The 21,252-nt window shown below is 41.9% G+C and overlaps 1 protein-coding gene across 1 annotated transcript in view; it reads right to left on the bottom strand.

Annotated features, from left to right (window-relative positions):
• Nucleotides 1-21,252, bottom strand: part of col23a1a (collagen type XXIII alpha 1 chain a) — a 134,627-nt gene that overhangs the window by 6,998 nt on the left and 106,377 nt on the right. Inside the window, exons 6-20 of the mRNA XM_051954253.1 lie at nucleotides 17,651-17,677; nucleotides 17,540-17,566; nucleotides 14,598-14,624; nucleotides 13,692-13,718; nucleotides 8,449-8,523; nucleotides 6,746-6,862; nucleotides 4,440-4,466; nucleotides 4,280-4,306; nucleotides 4,132-4,185; nucleotides 3,966-4,025; nucleotides 3,090-3,125; nucleotides 2,892-2,969; nucleotides 408-452; nucleotides 209-253; nucleotides 3-83 (exon numbers count right to left, since the gene is read on the bottom strand). Coding sequence (XP_051810213.1) covers nucleotides 3-83; nucleotides 209-253; nucleotides 408-452; nucleotides 2,892-2,969; nucleotides 3,090-3,125; nucleotides 3,966-4,025; nucleotides 4,132-4,185; nucleotides 4,280-4,306; nucleotides 4,440-4,466; nucleotides 6,746-6,862; nucleotides 8,449-8,523; nucleotides 13,692-13,718; nucleotides 14,598-14,624; nucleotides 17,540-17,566; nucleotides 17,651-17,677 — 753 coding nt within the window. The remainder of the gene's footprint in view (nucleotides 1-2; nucleotides 84-208; nucleotides 254-407; nucleotides 453-2,891; nucleotides 2,970-3,089; nucleotides 3,126-3,965; nucleotides 4,026-4,131; nucleotides 4,186-4,279; nucleotides 4,307-4,439; nucleotides 4,467-6,745; nucleotides 6,863-8,448; nucleotides 8,524-13,691; nucleotides 13,719-14,597; nucleotides 14,625-17,539; nucleotides 17,567-17,650; nucleotides 17,678-21,252) is intronic.

Below are 21,252 nucleotides of genomic sequence, written 5' to 3'. Positions count from 1 at the left end.
ACAGCAGGTCCAGAGAGACCCATCTCCCCCTTTTCTCCTCTGTCTCCTGGAGGTCCAACCTCACCCATGTCGCCTTTGGGTCCCTGGAGGTAAAGAAAAATCTTACGGTGAGCATCATGTGAAGCAGTGACACACAACACATCTTTCCTTTAAAAAAAAAAGAAAAAAAAAAACAGAATGGAAAAATGAAATCAAAATTTGGAAATACCCTCTCTCCATCGACTCCTGCCGGTCCAGGCAAACCGAGCTCCCCCTAATTAAGGGCAGAGAGGAAAAAAAAAGTCACTAACTTGACAAGTATAAATGCTGTTTGTTTGTACAGAAAAACATCTTTTGGTTTTCATCAAACAGCACTACTAGTCAGTGGCGGTACTGTATATTCATAGTAAGACAGACTAATTTCTTACCTTTTCACCTGGAGGGCCTGGAGGGCCTGGGGGTCCAGGTGGGCCCTGGAGAAAAATACACAGAAAAACAAAAAATAAGACTTTGCAACCTGCCCTATCTTAAGCAAAAAATACAATTTACCAATCTCTGAACTTTTCTGGCCACTTAAGTGCAACACTGACTTACTGTGAGCCTGTTAGCAAACGTTAGCTTATTTTCAGATCCAGTAGAAACACAGTGACACTAGTATGGTCTGGGAGTCGTGTTTGTGTCCACCTGATGAATGTCTGCCTCTTTTTTATTGTTCACTGTCCACAGATTCCTAAAGAAATAAATCTGTTATGGCTGATTACAGATAGTTGCTAACTTTGTGTGCTATTTGCAGGTGAGCAGGTAACACAGGGGTTTTGGAGCTTTTCATGCCCACATCAGATGCTTCTTACAGTCAGAAACACTGATGATGAGAGCCAAGAGTGAACTTAAACAGTAAAGTAGTCAGGTAAACAAAGCTAAATCTCTGTAGAGCTCAGGATGAGGCAGTGATGTGAATCATAGTAAATCTCAAAACAGTGATACTGTAGCTGCTTTAATTAGATCAGTCATTTTAAGACAGATCAAACAGATACAGCATATGCACCGTATGCAGCTGTTTACACTGATTGTTTATCACAAAGAGGAAAAAAAAAGGGAACTTCTCACAAAGACCTGAACAAGAGGTCTACACAAACAATACGCTTCACAATGCGGGCCTGACAGTAAACAAGACTGATGACTCTGTTGGCTGATCACAAGCAACTTGAAGCAATTTCATCTTCCAGAGATTATAAAACTGTGCTGAATGTGGTTTGTGCTACACAATAGCCTGGCATCATTTTCCATGTTGTTGATTGTTCTGATGCACAAAAAGAGGAGAAACAAAACATTCATGTGACTTTATGTAACACTAAGGATGGATGAGGAATAACGTGCACATGTGTGCCACATTCATCCCATGCAGTCTGCTATGTGTCTATGAGTGGCAGCTCTCCTAAATCACACTCCTAAATCTGTACATTCACAATGTTACTTCTCCCTCTGAAGGCTTCGGCCATCTTGAAGTAATAAAACGGAGAACCATGTTGCCTCCCAGAGGTGTTCAATTCCTTTTCCAATTCCTAACTTTTGGTTCCATTACAGCCATGGAAACCAACACATGTTTACAAGCAACTATTTGATCCGAGATGTTCCATCATTGTAAAGTGAAGGTTGCTCATGCAAATAATTATACGAAAAGCTATAAAATGAATGATAGTGACAAACAACCAATTTCAGCATAGCACGTTCGTCATCACCTAGTATTTCACTACAGATGAAACATGAAACGCTGCTTTTCACACAAACAAGTGAGGAGATCAACAAACAAGTTGGGTGGCCGGTGAGCATTCCCTGCTCCATGGCGTTGACATGGAGTCAACTCTCGCTGAGACCCTGCGTGTGATTTGGTGCCAAATGATCCACCTTGGCAAGAAGTCTCAGATAAGATCTCAGGTTCACCTTTTCAGCGACTCCTGAGTCTCACGCTGCTGCCTACAACGCTTCATGCAGGAGCCCATTTCAGGTCGGGTCTAAGGGGACCTGCTTCAAGCTGGTTTTTAATAAAATGCACACTCTACTGCAGAGATAGCCATCTGTCAGTAGCACGTACCGGGATACATGGCAGGCTCAAATGCTCTTGTTTATGAAGGGAGGGATGTGAGGCTGTGGTGGCAATAAGGAGACCCTCCAGTTCTTTCTCATGCATTCTAGTTGTGCATCAGCTGACTAATGTTGGAGGATAAAAATACAAAGACAAAACACACCATGCTGCTCTGTAGCAAGTTTAAGCCATATATCTTGTGAGTCACATGATACACAGCATGAAAACACACTCAAAAGGATGCAACAAAGGCTGTTGATTTTAGTGCATGATTAAGCTTCTCTCTTTAAGCTACATGTTATCTGATAGAACAGCACAGCTGTACTGTATTTGCAGGGGCGTTTTATCCCAAATGAATACACAAGAGTGTGGTCGACTGCTAAACCAGAGACATTCAATAATGTCCTTTAGATGTGGCCTCTATAGTGACATCCAATACATCTGAAGTCTCGAGCTCTGGGTAGAGGGCATCTACAAAAACACACAGATCCCATGGTGGAAGCAGGTGGGACTTGCAGTGGATACACACAAGGCATGTGCTTATGCAAGTGTGTGTCTTGGTGTTAGTTACTGATCACACTGCCAAAAGCATGCAGCGACAACAGCAGATTACCGAAACACTGATGGTGTTGATCGCCTGTCAAGGAGAAACGGCGACATGTTCAGTTTTGAGGTTTCAGGACGTAATGAGCCAGACTCACCACACTGCCTTTTCTGGGCTTGCTTAAGGTTTGCCTGATCCCCTAACGTGCTGCTCAGTAATAAATGCCTGATGGAATATATGATACAACTGTAAATCTGGCCTCATTGACACTTTAATATCGTTCACCTGGAAAGCATCTAGAAGCTTGCCGTTGAAGTCAACGATGTCTGAGGAGCCGGCGACGCCTTTCTCACCAGGATAACCCTGAGGCAGAGACATAATGAATAAATGAGACACATAAATAACCAAAGATAATCCTAACTCAAGTGTTTAGTACCATGACAGAATGATGAGAGAGGGTAAACCGTTAGGTAGTAAACATACCATGGGTCCTTGTTCTCCTGCTTCTCCTTTGTCACCCTGTGTGAGGAATAAGTACCATATTTTAGCAAAATCATTGCAGAAAATAGACTTATTTAGCATAAAAATCTTATTATAACAAAGAAAAACACTGATTATTGATGATCAATATGAACCCTGTGAAACCCAAAACCTGCTGGTGGGCTTAAAAACTCATGCCCTTTGCTACCATTTGTTAGAACCAGAAATTGTAACAACAGAAAGAATCACTAGATTATAAACTTTATGATTGCCCTTAGACACTTTACTTCCTGTTTGGTCGGAAAAATTAACTAAATTTGCTTGCTATGATCAAATGCTCTAAAAAACAAGCAAAAAATGCTGCGCTCCTTGGCGGAGTCAAAAAGTGATTAGGGACTCAGGGGCAACCAACAGTCATGTGACAAAAAGTCAGGGACGGCTGAACTGCAGGCTGTGAATCAATAGGAGACAAGGATGGAAACTAAATAAAAATGTAAGTAATAAAATATCTATAGAACGAGAAGTCTATGTTTTTTGATCAGGATTGGTAATATCTGTGAACACTAGGAAAATGCTGTACATATTGATTCCAGGGTTCATCTTTTTTTCCCCCAGAAATAGCAATCAAAAAATCCCCCCTTAGTTTTTTTCCTTTTTTCTTCTTTAAAGAATTCTAACTTTGATATACTACACAAAAACATTTTAAGCTCTCTCTAGCTATGGTTGTTCTGTTTCCTTAGAGGGGCACGACTTTATATTTCAGTGAAACTTGAGGCCACAGTGAGTAAAAAAAATAAAAAATGACAGAAGCAAAAATAAAAGCCCAGAAGCTGCATTAGGCTCAGAATGTTAAAGATTCATTTCAGATTTGTCTCTTACCTTTATTCCTGGGAACCCATCCAAGCCTCTCTCTCCCTTTTCTCCTGCACCTGGCTCACCCTGTTGCAAAACATTATAATAATTCAAGTGGAATGCATGAAAAGGAACATATTTAAAATCATCAGCATCAGAGACAGCCCAGCAGGTGAGTAGAGCTCAGCTGTACCTTTGCGCCCGGAGGACCCTGCATCCCAGGATAGCCCGGCTCACCGTCTTCTCCCTGACAGTCCAGAACAGTCAGTAAATTCATAAAGGGTTTGATGGGAAGACAGATCTAAGTTGAGTGAATATCAGTTATCTGGTGACAATCTTACCGGCTTTCCAGGCAATCCTTGTGGCCCCTGAGGAAGAGATAAATGTGGTTACCACAGTTACTCAGAGAACGGCAAATCCTCACCACAAACTTAATAATACTTAATGAACAAAAACCACATTTCATGAGCTGTAAACAACTCCTGGGTGTGAGCTACTCACCTCCATGCCATCACGACCTGGAAAACCCTGAGGACAGAGGCGACACTTGGTGATTTGTTCAACGTCACGTAAAAACAGACTTAAACAACTTTAGTCACTAGATGTCGCTGTTTAACAAGGAGAAACATGCAGGTGATACTGGTTTCTCCAAGTGCTCCCTCTGAGTTGGAATACTTACTCCACATGAATTAAAGGAAAAACCTGAAGAAAAATACAGATGCTTCCACATAGGCCACAATTGAATAGTTAGAAGAGAATAAAAGTGATGTGAATTATATGCTACGGCCTTTCCAGTCAGCAGATCTCAACGTCTTTGCTATATCTTGTGGTGCAACCCCCAAAAGTCTTCCTGAGCATTAGAGCTTCCGTGACAGCACCTAGAGATGTAATCTGACACCTTGTGTTTATTTTTCCTTTAATTTGTCACCCATACACCCTAAAAAAGCTTTACTTTTTTCTTTTAGCAACTGGTAGGAGATGGGTATGAAGCCCTGGACTTGGACTCTGTGCACGATGAGGAGAATTTCAAGCTTAGTTTCTGGCATCTGTCCATCAGCGATTTGGCTAATTTAGGTAAACAGACCTATCGCGGCTGTGTGTGGGGACCAGGTGGACGTGTGCTCGGAGCAGCTAAACATCTGCTATGAAGTCATCCATGGCAGAGTCAAGCTTAGTGGGATCTTGTGCAAGAGCCCTTCATTTCTCTCTATTGCTTTCCCACACACTATCAAGTAGTTGTGTTTACTTGATCACTCAGTGCACTGTAATAAATGCATGATACAAATTGGAGGCTGTTAACGTTCCACTCCATGCTCATATTTCACAATAACCTGCAGAAGCTACTTAGACGTTTCCCAGCTGGCCGTCTTCCTCTTGCGCTCCGTCTGCACATACAGACTCTTCTGCTATGTGCTCCTCTTCTATTTCCATCCTCCAGCAGCCTTTTAACCTCTTCTCTCACCCCTCTTACCTCCTCCTCATCTTTTGATCTCTCCTCCACAGCAGCGGGAAACAAATTGCCGTTGCAAATAATTTTCAGCACTTCTTTTATCCCGAGTGCAGAAGGAGGGATGGATAAAGAGCAGTTCAGATGTCAGATGCATTCCAATTACAAACGACACTAAATTTACTTGAAATAACGTCTTCCACCTACACATGTTTAATATTCGTTATGTTATTTACTCACACATTCACCAAATCAGCTTGATATATCCATGCATCCCACAGAAAGTCATTCATTCACTTCTTCCTGCATCATAATAAATAAAGGTTCAAGGACAACAACCTTGCAGGCAGATTCGATTACTTTCTCCTGCTCAGATCTACTCAGACATCTGCCCACAACATGCAGCGTCTCCCTGCGCCACTCTGCTTTGTTTTGCTGTTTTGGGGTTTTGCAACATCTTTAATCAACTTGAGGAGGAGATTTGCAATCGACTAGGTTACAAGACAGGCCCCTCGTTTCTCAACCCGTCTGTTTTCTGTCATTTTCTGAGCTGTGCTGGCTTTCTTCTGCTGTTGGTTCAGCTCTCAACTCGCTCACAATGAGGCCAACATTTTTCACTCGAATCCCATGCTGTCCCGTGCCAGTTGAGGGTAACAGAGCGTTTATTGCCTCCCTAAGATAAACAAAAAATTACCTTCTTAGCCTCTCTCTTCCATTCAATAACCACAGTTTTTAAGCTGCCACTGCACATGAAGTGAAACTCTGGGAAGCAGAAAGTTAATTTCGAGAAACAAAAACTGCCTCAGGCGAGGAGCACGCTATTGTTCGGTGAGACCGGCAAACTGCCCATGAACTCGCCGCAGTGCCATATCTGTTTCACCGTGCACTGCGACACAGTTGTGGTGGGAGGGTGGGAGAATGGGGGCGTGTTGGAGAACTTTGTGGCCACTAACTTACACGAAACAGATGAAGCCAGGAGTAGAGTTGCTATTCTGGGACTTTTTTAGGTAAGCCACAGCTCCCTGGCAAACCCGGAAGAATGAGAATATGGGTTCACTGCAATTAGCTGTGTAGACCTTGACCCCCTTCATACATGTGTAGAAATGCACATTCGTACATAGGCTACGCAGAAACACAGTTTGCAATCTGTCACACTCTTGCGGTTGAGTTTACAATTGGAGTAACAACGGCCCTGCTGACTGAGGTGTTCTCAGTGACTGTGTTCTTTGTGGTGTAACCTTAGTTTGAGGCTGAGAGCGATGGAGGAGGACAAGAACAGCCACTAAAAGCAGTGTACGGGTGCATCTTTTGTGCAATCAGTGTGCATTTGGCGCTTTGGAAAGTGAAGAAATGCTCTTACTGGCTCTCCAGCAGGGCCACGAGGTCCGTCCTTGCCGGTGTTCCCAGGGGGGCCACGAGGACCAGGGGGCCCTGGAGGACCGGGAGGACCAGCGGGTCCGGCCTGACCCTGATCACCCTAATGAAAAAGAGAATGAGGGGAAATAAATACAAGAAAAAAAACTTTTTTTTTTAATCCATGGAAAATCAAAACATCAAAGCAAGTGAAAAACTATTGGTATTGGGTTGCCTGAATCCTACAACTACCCTTTGATGTACAGTAGCAAATATCTAAAATAACACTGCTTAAACCTGCATTAACTGACATGTTTGGTCAGTTGGTCGCAGCAGAAACAAGCACACACACACATTACCACCCTGTGAAGATTATATGCTGAACATTTTAGCAAACTTTTGTTTATTTGTTTTATTCATTCAGCATTCATTTGGAGTTGAGTTTCAGCCCATCTGTTAAACGCAAAATGCAAAATTTCTACTTATGTTAGCTCTATTCTGGTCCCCGCTAACAAATAAGAAGATTATTTGGTTCTTTAGCTGCTAAAATTCTCCACTACATTCAAGTGTACTTGCGAATAGTCTTTCTTCAGTATTTGTTTTCCATTTTGCTGAAAGCACTTCCTGAAATTATGCCAATGAGACCAGCGAGACTGTTTCAAAACAGTTAATTTAAAAAGGCTCAAACAGTGAAGTATTAGACACTACAAACTTCTGCAAAGCTAATGAGAAACTGCAGAGTTGGGCGATAATTATCTGTGGGCTTCTCACCACGCGTCACTGGTTTCACAAACACACTGATTATAAGCAGCTTTCAGTATATTTGATACAGTCCACAGAAATCCACAAATCTTTGTTAGGTTTTCTGTCATCAGCATGCAGCTTGTTAGTTTAATGTGCCACAGTATGAGCCTTTTTCTTATGACAGATGGGGACTTGACAGTGGCAACACAGGGAGACTGCGATTGGCCAATAGCAGAAGTGAGTCAGTCTGATGTATAGTCACAAAATCATGCTGACAGATGCACTCTCACACATGAGAAATTAATTGAAAATAGCCTCATCTGTTAAATTATTTTGTTTGTTTTCTACTTTTAAATCATTTAATTCTTTGATTTATATCTAATAGGGATCTATATTTTGTCTTTGTGAAGACGAAGACTCTCATATTTATGCCAAACAGAAACCACTTACATCCTCAGTTTTGTCTCTACAGTCGCATGGTGACACTGCAGACATGCGGTGCATTATGGTTTGCTGTGTTGAGGCGAGCAGCGTGGTACAGCAAGCTCTTTCATGAGAGTTACCGAGGCCTTACAGCAGACTAAAAGTTTGTTTCCGTGCACTGATTATCATTACGTCTCTATGAAGCACAGGTTCGAGTAAACTGTCACCAGCAAACAAAGCTTTTCTATTCTCCTTGACAATAAGAAATGAGGTTAATGAGAAGCACACGTTTCTTGAGCCTTTCTAAAATGTGTTGTTCATTATTCGAGATATTTTCCTGTTAGTTAAGATGCTTTTTAATTCCTTAGCTCCAAAACAGCACACCCAGAAAATGATGAAAAACATGATCAAACAGGAGATCAATTCAACATAATGTGACTGAGAGGGGTGAAAAAGTGAAAAAAAACCAAGGAGGACATGAGTAAGAAAGGGTAAATGGTTAAAGTGTTAAAATAGCACACATGCCTTTTAGTTGTGGTCTACCTTCAGAAAGCGTCTCTGAAAGGTGCTGGACTGCTCTCCAGAGAGAAAGCCATGGTCATACCGGGGGAAAACCATCTAAGATGCAAGAGGTGCACCGGTGACAACGAAGTGGAAAAGGAGAATACAAGGAATGGAGGAATGGATATAAAGGAGAGGAAAGGGCATGGAGTGGAGAGGGGGAGGAGAAAGAGATCAGTGAGAGAGGGAATCAGAAATCTGCTGTTAACTTAGAGTCCAGAGGGGAGAAGAACAACTGCTGCAGGAAAAACAGAGATGAGAGCTCAGCAGCCTATGGTGCTGGAAGCCAAAAGAAAGAAGTTCATTTTAGCAGGAACAGTGAAAGATCAGCAGCCAGGCAGAGTGGTGGATGCTGGGAGGAATGAGGACCAGTTCTCTGGAAGGAACAAACCTTGACAGTGAGGATTTGATTACTGTGCAGACCTGCAAATGTGCTGTAGTTAGGAGGACCCTGAGGAGAGGAGTAACAAAGGGAAAGGTGAGCAAAATAGTGAAAATTGCAAAAGATTTGAACAGCATTTCTGCAGACCTGATGCATATAAAAATGCATCATATGCAAATAGTGAGACATATGAAACAAAAGCGGCCTAGTAACTGTGCCCTTTGCCCTTTCAAAAATTACATGTTAGCCTTCCATTCAAACACATATTCAGCTGTGTATGTGTTCCATTTAATGTCTTCCCATCCTTCCATTTGCGACCAAACCAAACAGAGGTGTCTCGATTCTTTCCAGCCAACAGACAATAGATGTGTTGATTGTCCGTCAAGCTGAAAGAGCAGAGTTTTTCTGCCGCCGCAGAGCTTGGAGCGCTGTGCTGCTCCTCTGGTTGAGTTCCCGCAAAAACACATGGAAGGGAGGGAAGGATGGAGAGGAGATCTAAGAGAGGACGAGGGGGGAGGAAGAACAGCAGGGGGACAGTAACGGGGGAGAAAGACGGAGAGCTGCTAGTCTGCTAGAGAGGTTTCTGCTAACAGGCTGCGGTGAGGGCTGGATAGCTGAGGTTTTTCTGATACCGCAGACCCCTCCTCATCCTTTCTTTGCCTGTACACCCTCTCTACCCACTGTCACATTCACTCATTCACGCTGTTCCCACCATGAAGACCACATACACACACATGCTCCTTAAACATCTCATAGAAGAAGAGGCTGTTCCACAGTGTGCTTCCCCTTTACCTCGTTCTCATTGGACCTTCAGGCTGATACTAAGACAGACAGGCATTCAGCCTCGGAGCCCTGTCTCACCACGCTTTGTTTGCTATGGGGGAGGTAGAGGGAGGATTTGGCGTGGAATGAAACCCCCATCATGTGTTGTTTTTCTGTACAGCCGGCAGACAAACCTAAGCATGCAGTGACAATGTCCTCGGTGTGGACTTTGCAGTACAGAGACTTGGAAAAATAGCCACTAGCTTTATCTCTTTCAATAAAAGCTGCTTCATAGACACTACTCATGACCTTTTGCCACATGATTTTGGTGGTTCTATAACATTTGATTTTGTTTTTATCCTGTGTTTGTAATGCGTCCTGGACCAGATTGAGCCTGAACATGATGCAGAAGATGATGGATTGACAGGAAGGCAGAGCTTGACAGAGATTCATGGCTGCCTCCTGTTTGTATCCTCTTATCTACTCGTAGAGTTCAGAGGTGACGCAGTGTATGAAAGGTGATAACTGAGCCTCAAATCTTTCGCCTTTTATCAGCCTTGCTACATCTGAAGTGCTTTGATTTAAGCTGCTCAAAAAAGTCACTCTTAATGCACTGCAAAGGCAACGGTTTTTCACTTGTTAACCTATTTAGCCTTATTTATGAAAAAGTATCCTGAGCCGCCAAATCTCATTCATAACTACAGTAGCTTTAGGAGCTGCAGGGTTTGTTTTGAACCAAACTTGGGTCTCTAAGCGATACTCTGAGGTTTTTAGGGGCTGCAGTCTTATCCAAGGACATCAAAGCAGCAGAAGCCTCAGCCAAGTGCAATATTTACCATTTGGAAGAACTTTGTAATGTCGAATGCCAGAAAGATTTAATTCTTGCACAAACTATTACCTCAAAATCTGAACGGATAGGCAGCGAATTCAAATTGCTTATACGCCCAGATAGGAATCAGGAATTCCTGTTATGTTTCTGAACCGCATCATAAATATTGTTCCATTGGGCTGACCTGTCAAATTTACACTCCATTTGTGCTCTGCTATAAAACAATAGCCTCTCAGTTTCATTCCAATACTCTTACACACTCTGTTATGCCATTATTGTCAGGCTCCAACTCTTAGAAGATGCATGACAACACAGCCTATAATTATTATTCCATACCATGTCATGTGTTGCTAAAATATGTCGATGATAACAAAGACAAGCGGCAAGTGGCTACAAAAAGGTTTCGAGTGTATTGAGGGAAACATTTGGATCATTTATAAATATCTTATGTGTGAAAGTTAAAGTGGCGAACACTCAGAGTTTTGGAACTCATAGGACAGACTACTGCCAATATTGAAAAGAGATATTTATGGCGGTTATGTGGACAGAAAAAGAGAGAAGTTATGATTGATAGCTGAATAGGTTATTGGAGAGCTCTTTGAAACCAGTAGTTATGAACAGAGATGTATGATGGAATCAGTATCATTACCAGCCCGAAATGAACATTGACAAAGAGTTTCGGCAAGACTGAAAATGTTTCATGAAAATAAATATTGTATGTTTCACATGAAAGTTGATGTAGTTCTTAATACAAAATGTACCTTATGAATATGTACATTTGAAAGGTTTGTATTTATGTGTGGTGGTTCATCACATGAGGGGGCATAATAAATTATTCTGCCTGATCAGGAGTCTTGAAGTTCTTTGTAATTAGGTGGAAAAACTATTTGCATGTATCAGCACTGGTGTCTGCAATAAGCCAGAATGAGTTTGAAAGTATCAGCATTCTTGGATCGGCAAAAATCCAACATCATAGCTCCCTAATAATAATAACAAAATATGACAGGTTATGTTAGCTGTATGAATTACCTGATTAGGTGGGAAATGCATTTGAAAAATATACTTAAATGTACACTTTGTACCAAAGGAAAATAAAAAACAAAACAAACTTTAAGCTACTTTGGACCAACAGCATTTAAAGGCCATAGAGCTATAACAACACTATAAATGAAGCCCCCATGTGATTAATCATCAAAGCTGCAATCATTAAGACCCGATTTTGAATGTCTTTGTAGTGTTGAATGTATGCTTAGAGTTTCGGTGAATTAATCATTAAGCCGAAAAAAGGTGTATTTTACAAGTTGACATGCCCAAAACGCTTGAAAAAACATGACGCCTGATGGAAACGGATAAAACCTACAGACATAAAAACATAAAAACAACAGAGGTTCAGATGTTTTACTGCAGCGGTTCATCCCCGCTTTTATGTGAAGAAGTGACCTGACCTGATATTCTGTTCCAAACATAATAAAACCAGAAAAAAAACATGCAGGATTCATGACTCTTTTCAAGAATCTAAACCATTTACCACGTGAAGCACAGGGGGCTTATTTTCAAACCACACCGAGTGAACCGGGAGATAATTACACAGATCTCATGGAGGGTGGAATGATATCACATGAAAAGACAGCAGGGACCAAATGCACAGAGGTTTCCATGTAATGCTATAAAAAAAAACATAGTTTGGGTGAGACTAGATGGCAGCTTTGGCTTACTGCCCCCACTGTTGAGTTTTGATGGTGAGGTTTCAGTATTTCCATCGCTCTTCAATAACATAATTTCTCATCTCTGCCTCTGGAGATGTGGGCAACTCAAACCTCATCACAGAAAGGAGACTGTGTTGTCGGTGCAGTTGCCAGGGAAGCCGCACAGAATAAACAGACTTTTTTTGTGGATTTTTGAAAGACTTTGTTCATGTGTTGAAGGTTACGTAGACAAACCAAAACTGTGATTATGATTAGAGTATTTTCTCCATGTTTGTCCACATTATTTCCCCCCCTTGTGATAAGAGGGAAGTGACGAGCAGTTTTCAGAAGTTATAAACAGTCCAAAGAATGAAAAATTCTCCTTGACTTTGATTTCTAGTTTGTGATGGTCTGTTTCTCTCTCTCTGCTCTGGGTTTGAGCCATTTCCCTCCATTTGTGTTACCCTCCTCCTGCAGTCATTGGACACTTTTAAATTCAGGTGAACTGATAAGTCCTTTGCCCACAGATTTTATTTGTGTGTCTGTGTATGCTTCCCACTTCCACTTCTCAACATTTGTAAAAGTAATATAGTTCTTTCTGATCCACTATATTTATCTGACAGCTCTAGCTTTTTTTGCAAGATTGAGAACTTAAACAATAGACAATATAACAAGCTTAAAAAATATAAAACAAAGTTAAAGATTAAATAGTGGTTTTCAAACTCTGTGGCTTCTGACATCTCACAAATATCCCTGTGTAGTCTGTGTCACATTTCAGATGTCTATGAGTTGTTAACAGCTCCATCAAATACTGACTTCTTTCCCCTCAAAACATCTCAAATGGTTTCATTTCACAAAAAATGTTCAAGTGATAAATATCTCACTCAAAAATCAAAGATTAGAGAAAAAGCCCAAAAACTGGAAACAGATTTGTGGATTAGAAGTTTGTTTTTTCTTCTTTCTGCCCTGAATCATCATCTCACGAACCCCCGGTTCAAACAAGCTCCACCTGCAGCAGCTACAGCAGTAACATGCTGTTAATGTTTGGGACTTCTACTTAAGGAGAATAATCTAGTTACAATAGAGTATTTTACAGTGTTGTATTGATAGTTTTACTAAAGGAAAGGATCTGAATACATGTTCTGCCACTGAAAATATTTGGACAAGATTGGATTTTTGTTGAAATTTAAATAAGAGGATCAATACCACTGTGAATGTCTGTACTTTTCAAAATAAAGGAACCTGGGGACAGCACGGCTCTTCTTAAAGGTAATGAAATCCACCTAAAATAACCTTTAATGCTGACTAATCTCAATTAAATGTAAAAAAAAGGTCATTTTTAAGGAGGCTGTGTGCCAGATTAACAAAAGGAAACTGACAGAGACAAACCCCCCCCCCCTAAAAAAGGGGAACTAAAGCTGGAACAAAGGTTTAACAAAACAAAAACACAGTTTAAGGACAGCATCTTTTCCCATCAAGACTGATGAGATATCTTTCAAAATGTGCCTGTAACAGACAAAAACATCTCATTTAAGCTTCTTAGACAAAGACAGAAAACATGGCTTACCCTTGGCCCGACGTCTCCTTGGTCACCCTGTGAGAAAAACAGGAAAATAACAATTGTCAGCAGCTATTAGCACTGTATATGTACGCAGAACCCATCATCCAGCGACTACTGCTAGGGCGGCTTTGACAGACAGGTTTAAAAAGGAGTACTTTGTACAGGAAGGAAACCGCTCAAAGGTCATCTGTCCCCAGATCAGCTCAGGATGTTGACATTTAGTGTAGGAATCATTTGATAGGCCATACATGGAATCATCCCACTGGACAAGATCGGTTGGAGAAAGTTGGAGAGCGCATGCTGTGGATTGCTGGTTTTTTAAGATGAGAATTTGGAGTTCATGTTCTCATCATGGAGCTACTAGTATGATTACACGAAGGGAGCCAATTTTCCAAACCTTAGCATCATCCGTCACATGCAATAATTGCGAATCAGACTGAATCGGACAGATGCTGTTTACTGCAGTTACGTTGCTCTTGCGGTTGTGCTTATCTGCACAAGTTTCGCTTGAGTGCAAAAACGTGCACAAATAAACACACACAAAGCTACCTATCAGTGTGGACAGGATGAACGTCCTCTGCCAGCTCTTACGGTCACTAACATCTTACGCCGGGCAGAGGTTCACAGAGCGGGAAAACATCTGGCTATCATCGAGCTGTGCGGAAGGTCTGTAAACCTGCTTAGTGCCGTGACGTGAGAATGTGCAGAGGCATATGAGCCCCTACATAACTACATGTAATCTACGGCTCATTGGATAGACGTGCAATGAAAACGTGAACATAGGAGGGTGAGGCAGGCGTATTTGCACTTGTGCCTTTCTAAAGCTGTCTGCCATGAACAAATGTGAGAAAGGCATCTATACTGTGCATTGACTTGTCGAGCAGGGCTGCTGAAATCGATATTGAAGCATACCTTTTCTCCCTTGGGTCCAGCTGGTCCCTGTAGGAAAGGAGGAGATAATCAGAGACAGTCGGTCAAGATAAATCAGTTATCATATGAGCAACATACATCACAGCACAGTGCATCTTCAGCTGGGCTGGAGCAGGGAGTATTCAATCAAACTGTAAGGAAACACAGTAATACCACTTAATGTAGTCGTGCCATCGAGATTGCTCAATCCCAAGTCACTTTTGTCTGAGCATATTTCTAAAAAGAATGTCATATGACCCAAGCTTGCAGCGAGGACCCCTTTTAAGATTTCTCTTTGAGAGATGAAAACTGTTTTGCTGAGAGATAAAAGTGAAAGGGGAAAATGTTCCTTTGTTCCTCTCCAGTCTTTCTGTTAGATGGAACTCTGAAGATGCTTTAGATGTGGAATGTTACAAACACTAACTAAAAACATGGGGTCTCAAACATGCCTGTGCGCTCTCGTATTATTGTGAGACACCACCACTCAGTCTCACTTTGTGCCGGACAGGCCGACATTGTATTATGAACACCAGGCACACAGAATCCCTGCCAGTTTGGCAGATCTGTGCCCTTGTCTGTCTCTGAGTCTGCCTGTCTCAGTCTGTCCACTGCTAACAAGTGGCACAAGGACGCCAAATGTGGCGGCACCACAAAACCACCAACCGCAAACTGGCTGCAGGAGTTCTGTGACAGACAGACAGACAGACAGACAGACAGACAGACAGACAGACAGACAGACAAAAAGAGGGCTCCTGCCGTCAACCATCTCTGATCTCAGCCACAGTCTCTGACAACTTTGGACAGATTTTACCTCTTACAGACCATTATATTACATTCTTCAAGTTTCTTTCTTCTGTCAGTCTGTTCCTCCACTTATGCTTTGCTTTATTTCAGATGCTTGTTCTCTGTTCCTGCTTGTTTTCAGTCCTTTAGGCTGATGTGAATACATTACAGTATCTACCTTGAAGTCTTACACTCTAATGTGTGCCCTCTGTTACTGTCTTCTCTGTCTGGTAGCCATTTTCCTGGACTGGAGCTGTAACTGTGTTCAGGGGTATATTGCTGATGTGTTGGGAGAGGATAAGCAGTTTGTTAATGGGACTGGCTACATGATGACAGGAAGCAGCTTATCTCCTGCATTTCTCACTCCTTCATTTCAATGAAAACAGAGCCGGAGGAGCAGGTTGTGGCAACACACCTATTATTTCTTTTGTATGTGTTTGTCTCTGGGGATTATTTGATTTCTTTCTTCATCTCTAGGGTATAAACCACCTCTCATCTAATGTGAGCTGGGATAAGCTCCAGCCCCTTGCGACTCTCTACAGGATACTAGGGTCCTTCAAAAAGTCCTCGTCCTCACCAGAAAACGTAATTATTTTTCACCATAGCCTCCTATAACTTCAATGCACTTGGTCCACTGATGTTAAAGCTTCACTATTCCTTCACGGAAGAAGGTCAGATCAGCAGCATGCATGACATCATCAGTCTGAGAATTCCAACCGCACAAGTGGGATTTCAGTTTTAAAGCAGACAGAAGGGAGACAGTGCAGGTCGGATGAGTCAGGGGCATTAAGCAACAGTTCAAAGCCACAACTGACTGCTTCTCCCACCTGTGCTGTGTGGATGGACGCATTTTCCTGGACACATTTTCCTCAGCACGCCAGCTCAAAGCTTTCCTCTCTGTTTTTCTTTAATTATTTCAGACATTTGAGTTTTGTGGACAGTGATAGATTCCTTGTAGTATACAGTTATGGCCCACAAATGGGAGTTATGCTCCTTGCTTCAGGGTGAGGCTGAGAACTTTTTGAAGTACCTTCATAATTTCAGTTTAGTGTCTGTAATTCCACAGCCAATGCAAACTCATGCCATGCAGCCGAGGACCGTTCAAACCAACCAGAGCAGATGTTAAACTGTAGCAGAGATCCAAAACCTCTTAGAAATATTTAATATGTCATGAATGTTATGGGGTTGGTTAGTTTTCTAAGTGAGCTCATTTCCACGTCAAGTTTAATTTCAATGGCAGAGTTTGTGTCCAGGAATAGCATTTAAAAAAAGAAAAATTATAGAAGCTCGGAAGTGTTTGAAACAGGTAACAGGTAATATGTCTTGCTGATTCATTCATCTACTTCATGACTGAAGCACAAATCAATCATATCGTCCAACAATTTTTTTCCTTCATCCTCGTGTTTTCGTCTCCTGCCAAATCACTCGAGTTCACAGGGGACCCTGGTCACAAGGTCTGTGTCACACTTGCTGTGGTTTTACAGCAGATCCTTGGTGATGGGGAGAGTCGTGTTAAAGGACAGACCCAGCTTGAGGTGTCCTTTAGCAGGAAAGAACAGCTTAATGGTGTTTGGAGAGGAGCCGTTCAAACGGCTCTCATTATGCTGCGAGGGGTTTACATTTCAGCAGATGACTCATCCCCGACATGGGCAAAGCGACCACAGAGATGGGCTGCACAGGGTGGAGGGCTCTATAATGGCTTTTTAAGGAGCCTCTGTTGAAGGTTATAAACTCTTTTCTCTCCCTTACTTCTCCCACTGGTGTGTAACTCATTCGCTCTGCTTCGCCCATTTCCACGCTACACCTGGGTGTGCCTAGAAACGCAACAGGCTTTCAGAAGAGGTTTGATGGATGGGAGTGCAAAGGGGATTTCAGCACTCGGTTCAGTTGAGCCATGACTCCCCTGTGGCTGTGAGCACTGGGATAACTTAGGAGGTGGAACAAGGAATACGATGGCTACCGTGGATTTTTTACTCACTCGCAACAGTCCCTCAGGAACAGTAAAAATGATTGATGAGGTATAGCAAACCATCACCTGTCTTACAGGCAAAATGCCCACCTGGATTCAAAGCTAGAAAAGCCTCTAAGTATGGACTGCTTTAGTGTAATAGATACGTGTTATTAGAAAACCAAATCAAGACAGCAGGTGTGTGATGGCGTACCTGGCTTCCCTTGGGACCTGGTAAACCCTGAGAAGAGAAATAACAGTTCAAATTAAATTACTGTCAGCCCCTTAAAGCATATTTTACAAGTTTGACCATGAGAATACTTACAGGTTTGCCATCTAAGCCAAGTGGACCCTGTTAGAAGACAAATAAAGAGAAATTATGAAAAGCACTGAGTTCCTGAAAGTCACAGAATGTTGACACAGAATCATATTAGGAATAGTTTGACATGTTAGGAAAATTACTAGGAAATACATTTAACCATTTACTTGCTGAGAGTTATGTGACAGCATCGATACCACTCTAATGACTGCATATTATATCCAGCAGAGAGCTGGAGCCAGAAGACAATTAGGTTAGCATAGATATTCAAAGTGCCTGAAAAAAAAACATCTCGTACTGCACAACCTCCAAGTAAAACCACAATTTGTCATTTTTTACTCTTGATTGGTCACAGAAATGAAGTGTTGATAAGTCAATTTTAGAGAAGCTATTTTTCAAAACTTTTGTCAGAACAATGTCTTCTGTCTGTGTAGATTCTCCCTTATCAAAGTCACGGTAATCATAAGAGCTTCTGTAAAAGGAACTGAATTCATTTTGCCGTTTGAAAATTTCTTATCTCTCTCTCAAGAGGCTTCTTCAGTTTGAACTGACTGATGGGGAGTCCTAGATATATACTGCCAACACAAAATCACATGGCTAACAGACCTTTAATGACCCAAGACTCTCATGTCTCGAGATGTGAATGGTTGAAACTATGAGGATGTTAATGGTGGTGGAATTTTCTGAGAAATGTCAATACTGTACAATAAGTACCTGTTAGGTACTCTAGAGGAAGGGCTTTTACGACTTCAGTTATCAGGTACTTAAAATGCGGTCTTGACATTTCTCAGAAAATTCCACCACCATCAACATCCACTAATCTGTAAGTTGGAACTGAGGAAGCCTTTTGGAGGAGATCTGAAACATCTTCAAGAACAAAAAAGAAAAGCCCAGCTGCCTTTTACTAAAGCTCCCTTTTGCTAAATCTTTATGATATGTTAGCTACATGGCTTTATGTTTAATGTACAGACATAAGAGAGTTACAAATCTTTCTATCCAACTCTCAGCATACAAGCAATGAAGCCCATTGCCAAAAATGTAAAACAGCTCCGTTAATGCTTGGCTTCAAAAACATTTACTGAGTCTGCTGTGAACGAAGAATCTCATTAAGACCCTGTAAAGATTTGATTTAAATCCACTGGCAAGACGAGCTTCCCTCTTCGAAAAATCCTAAACCAGCCGTCACTTAGCAGCATTTCAGAATGTTTAAGAGTTGTCTCCATATCTCTCAAGAAACAATGGAAATCACCTTAGTTCTGGAAAAAACAATTAAGTGGTTTGAAGACGAGCATTTCAAGTGAGGACAGTAAAAGTATGTTTGTAAACCACTGACAAAGAAACAGCTGAAATCTTAGAATTAAAAAGTAGGAAAAGGAAGAAGACCTTGTGTATGTGCTTCCTGCCCCATGTCTGTGTGTGTGTTGTGTACACAGTAAGACTCAGACATGAAGGCCTGTCCAGGTTGCTGTGGTTTATAATTATTTAAGATTCTGAATCTAACATGATGGGCTGTGGGTGGATTTGTTCCAGCTGTATTAATCTGCGACACAAGCCCACATCTACTTTGTGTGTGTTTGTGGTGATGAGATAATCCTTAAGGCAGTTAAATAAGTCCCTATTCACCCTCACTCAAGTACTGAAACAGCAGTTGGAGTTGTCCACTTTGTTTATCTCAGTGAAAACAGTCAAGCAGTCACTGAACCTCCTCTATAAAGCAACGCTCAGTTCAAAGACAAACCTCCAGATCCCTACTTAAACATAAAGGAACACTTGGCTTTTGGATCCAACTTTCCAAAAACACTTAAATGTGATGTATGTGGTGAAGGCTAACGTAGACTTCCACCTCAAAGACGGCACTTGATGTTAAGCTAACAGTTTTTACAGAGTCCCCTGAGTCATGGGCTCAGCCCTTCACTGTTCTGGGAGCCCACATTAACAGTCATCATCTCTGGCCTTGGATGTCCTGCACAGTTTTGGCTATTCTATTCATCTCCTGCTTCACCAGCCCCATGGGTGCCGTCTTCAGTGATGCCCCATAGTGAAAACCCACCACAGAGTCATTGCTGCCTGCTTTGATGGACGGACAGTGGGCACATAAGGACAGGAGCAATACATGCAGCTAATCGTTTGCTGCCAAACTTTACGTGTCTGTCCGTGTAAAAGAGATTTATAAAAAAGTACAATGAAGGCCCCCTATGTCTTTTTGATTAAAGATCCCTTGTGAAATCAGCAGTAAGTGGCTGAGAGTGAAGCGCAACGGATGACTGGGGCCAATAATTTCACCAGGACTGTCTAAAGCTTAGAGGGGCATGAAGCATACGGATGGATGCTGCATATAGTACAGGAAAGGCTGCAGTTTCACCACTCTGTTAAAAGCAGCATGCTGTGTTTATCGTATTACACATGAGTGTGAGAATCTAAATGAGCCTACAAATGTCCCACTGAGTCCCACTTCCCCGCTATCTGGATCCCAGATCTGTGTGTCTGTGTGCTGGTATCCAGTGAATCCATGTGGTGATATCTCTGCATCTGGGAGTGTTTATCAGTTCCCGGCTCCTTGAAGACTCGTCAGGATGAGTAGATGAGGTGCATATTGCGAGGTCATCAGAACCCGGAGTGAAAAAAAGACTGATTTATGGCTGCTAACAAGCGACGCAGTGGCCTGTGAACTGTGGGTACAGTTGCCATGTGTTGTCATTTCCTTTGTGAAGATATGTGTGTCAAAGTAATTCTGGGTAATAAAACCCTGTGTGTAGTTTTTGACATCTGACATCTTGCCTAAAGAAGCAGGATATGGTATAAAATTTCTGCTAACTTACTTATTTGTATTCAGTGTGGAATAAAGCAAGACTATGAGTTACTGCAGCTACCTGGAGCAATATTTCAGCTCACAACACAGCAGCTCAGGAAGCTCTTCTGTGACTCATAATAAGATACTTTAAAATATATGAGCTCCACCTAAATCAACAACAGAGGTCAGAGGAAACTTTTATTGGAAACCAGGCCTAAGTAGGGTTTATATAAATAACAACGTATGAAGCACAGACGCCAAGGAGATTCGGGTTTTGATGTGTGGCCATTAATATATTCTCTGTGCTTCTAGTCTTCATTTGGCTCTACTGTATCTACAAGGTAGAGATCTACAATGCATTAGTCGGCGAGGCATGAAAAAGAGCTGGAATTCAAATAAAAATGTAACTGAAAAAAGAGAGGGGTGGGGTTGGGTGAGGTTTGGAGGCTTGGGGTGAGGGGCTGCTGCTCTTCATCTCATACCACAAATGGAGAAAAAAAATGGAACTATGGAGGATAGAGGAACACTGAAGAAACAAACTGAGAGACCAACGTGAAGAAAAAGTGAGAAAATGGGTCCGAGATCACCACGGAAACCTCAAGGAAATGTGGGAGAAACTGAAATAAAGCCTTTTAATGCGTGTGCGGTTCTTTGTGTGCATTTCCAGTCTGCAGATCTTGTCCTTCAGCATCTCTCAGTAGATGCAAAAAAAAAGACGAAGTTTTGACTCACATTCCCACCAATTAGAAGACTTTTAAACACATTTCTGGAAAAGAACTAGGCCTGTGGGAGGGCACATGTCTGTGTTTGCGTATGT

Source organism: Acanthochromis polyacanthus, chromosome 10 (assembly GCF_021347895.1).
Source record: "Acanthochromis polyacanthus isolate Apoly-LR-REF ecotype Palm Island chromosome 10, KAUST_Apoly_ChrSc, whole genome shotgun sequence".
Lineage (NCBI taxonomy): Eukaryota > Metazoa > Chordata > Actinopteri > Pomacentridae > Acanthochromis > Acanthochromis polyacanthus.
The sequence above is the reverse complement of the archived record's forward strand: the minus strand, read 5'-3'. Positions and strand labels throughout refer to the sequence as shown.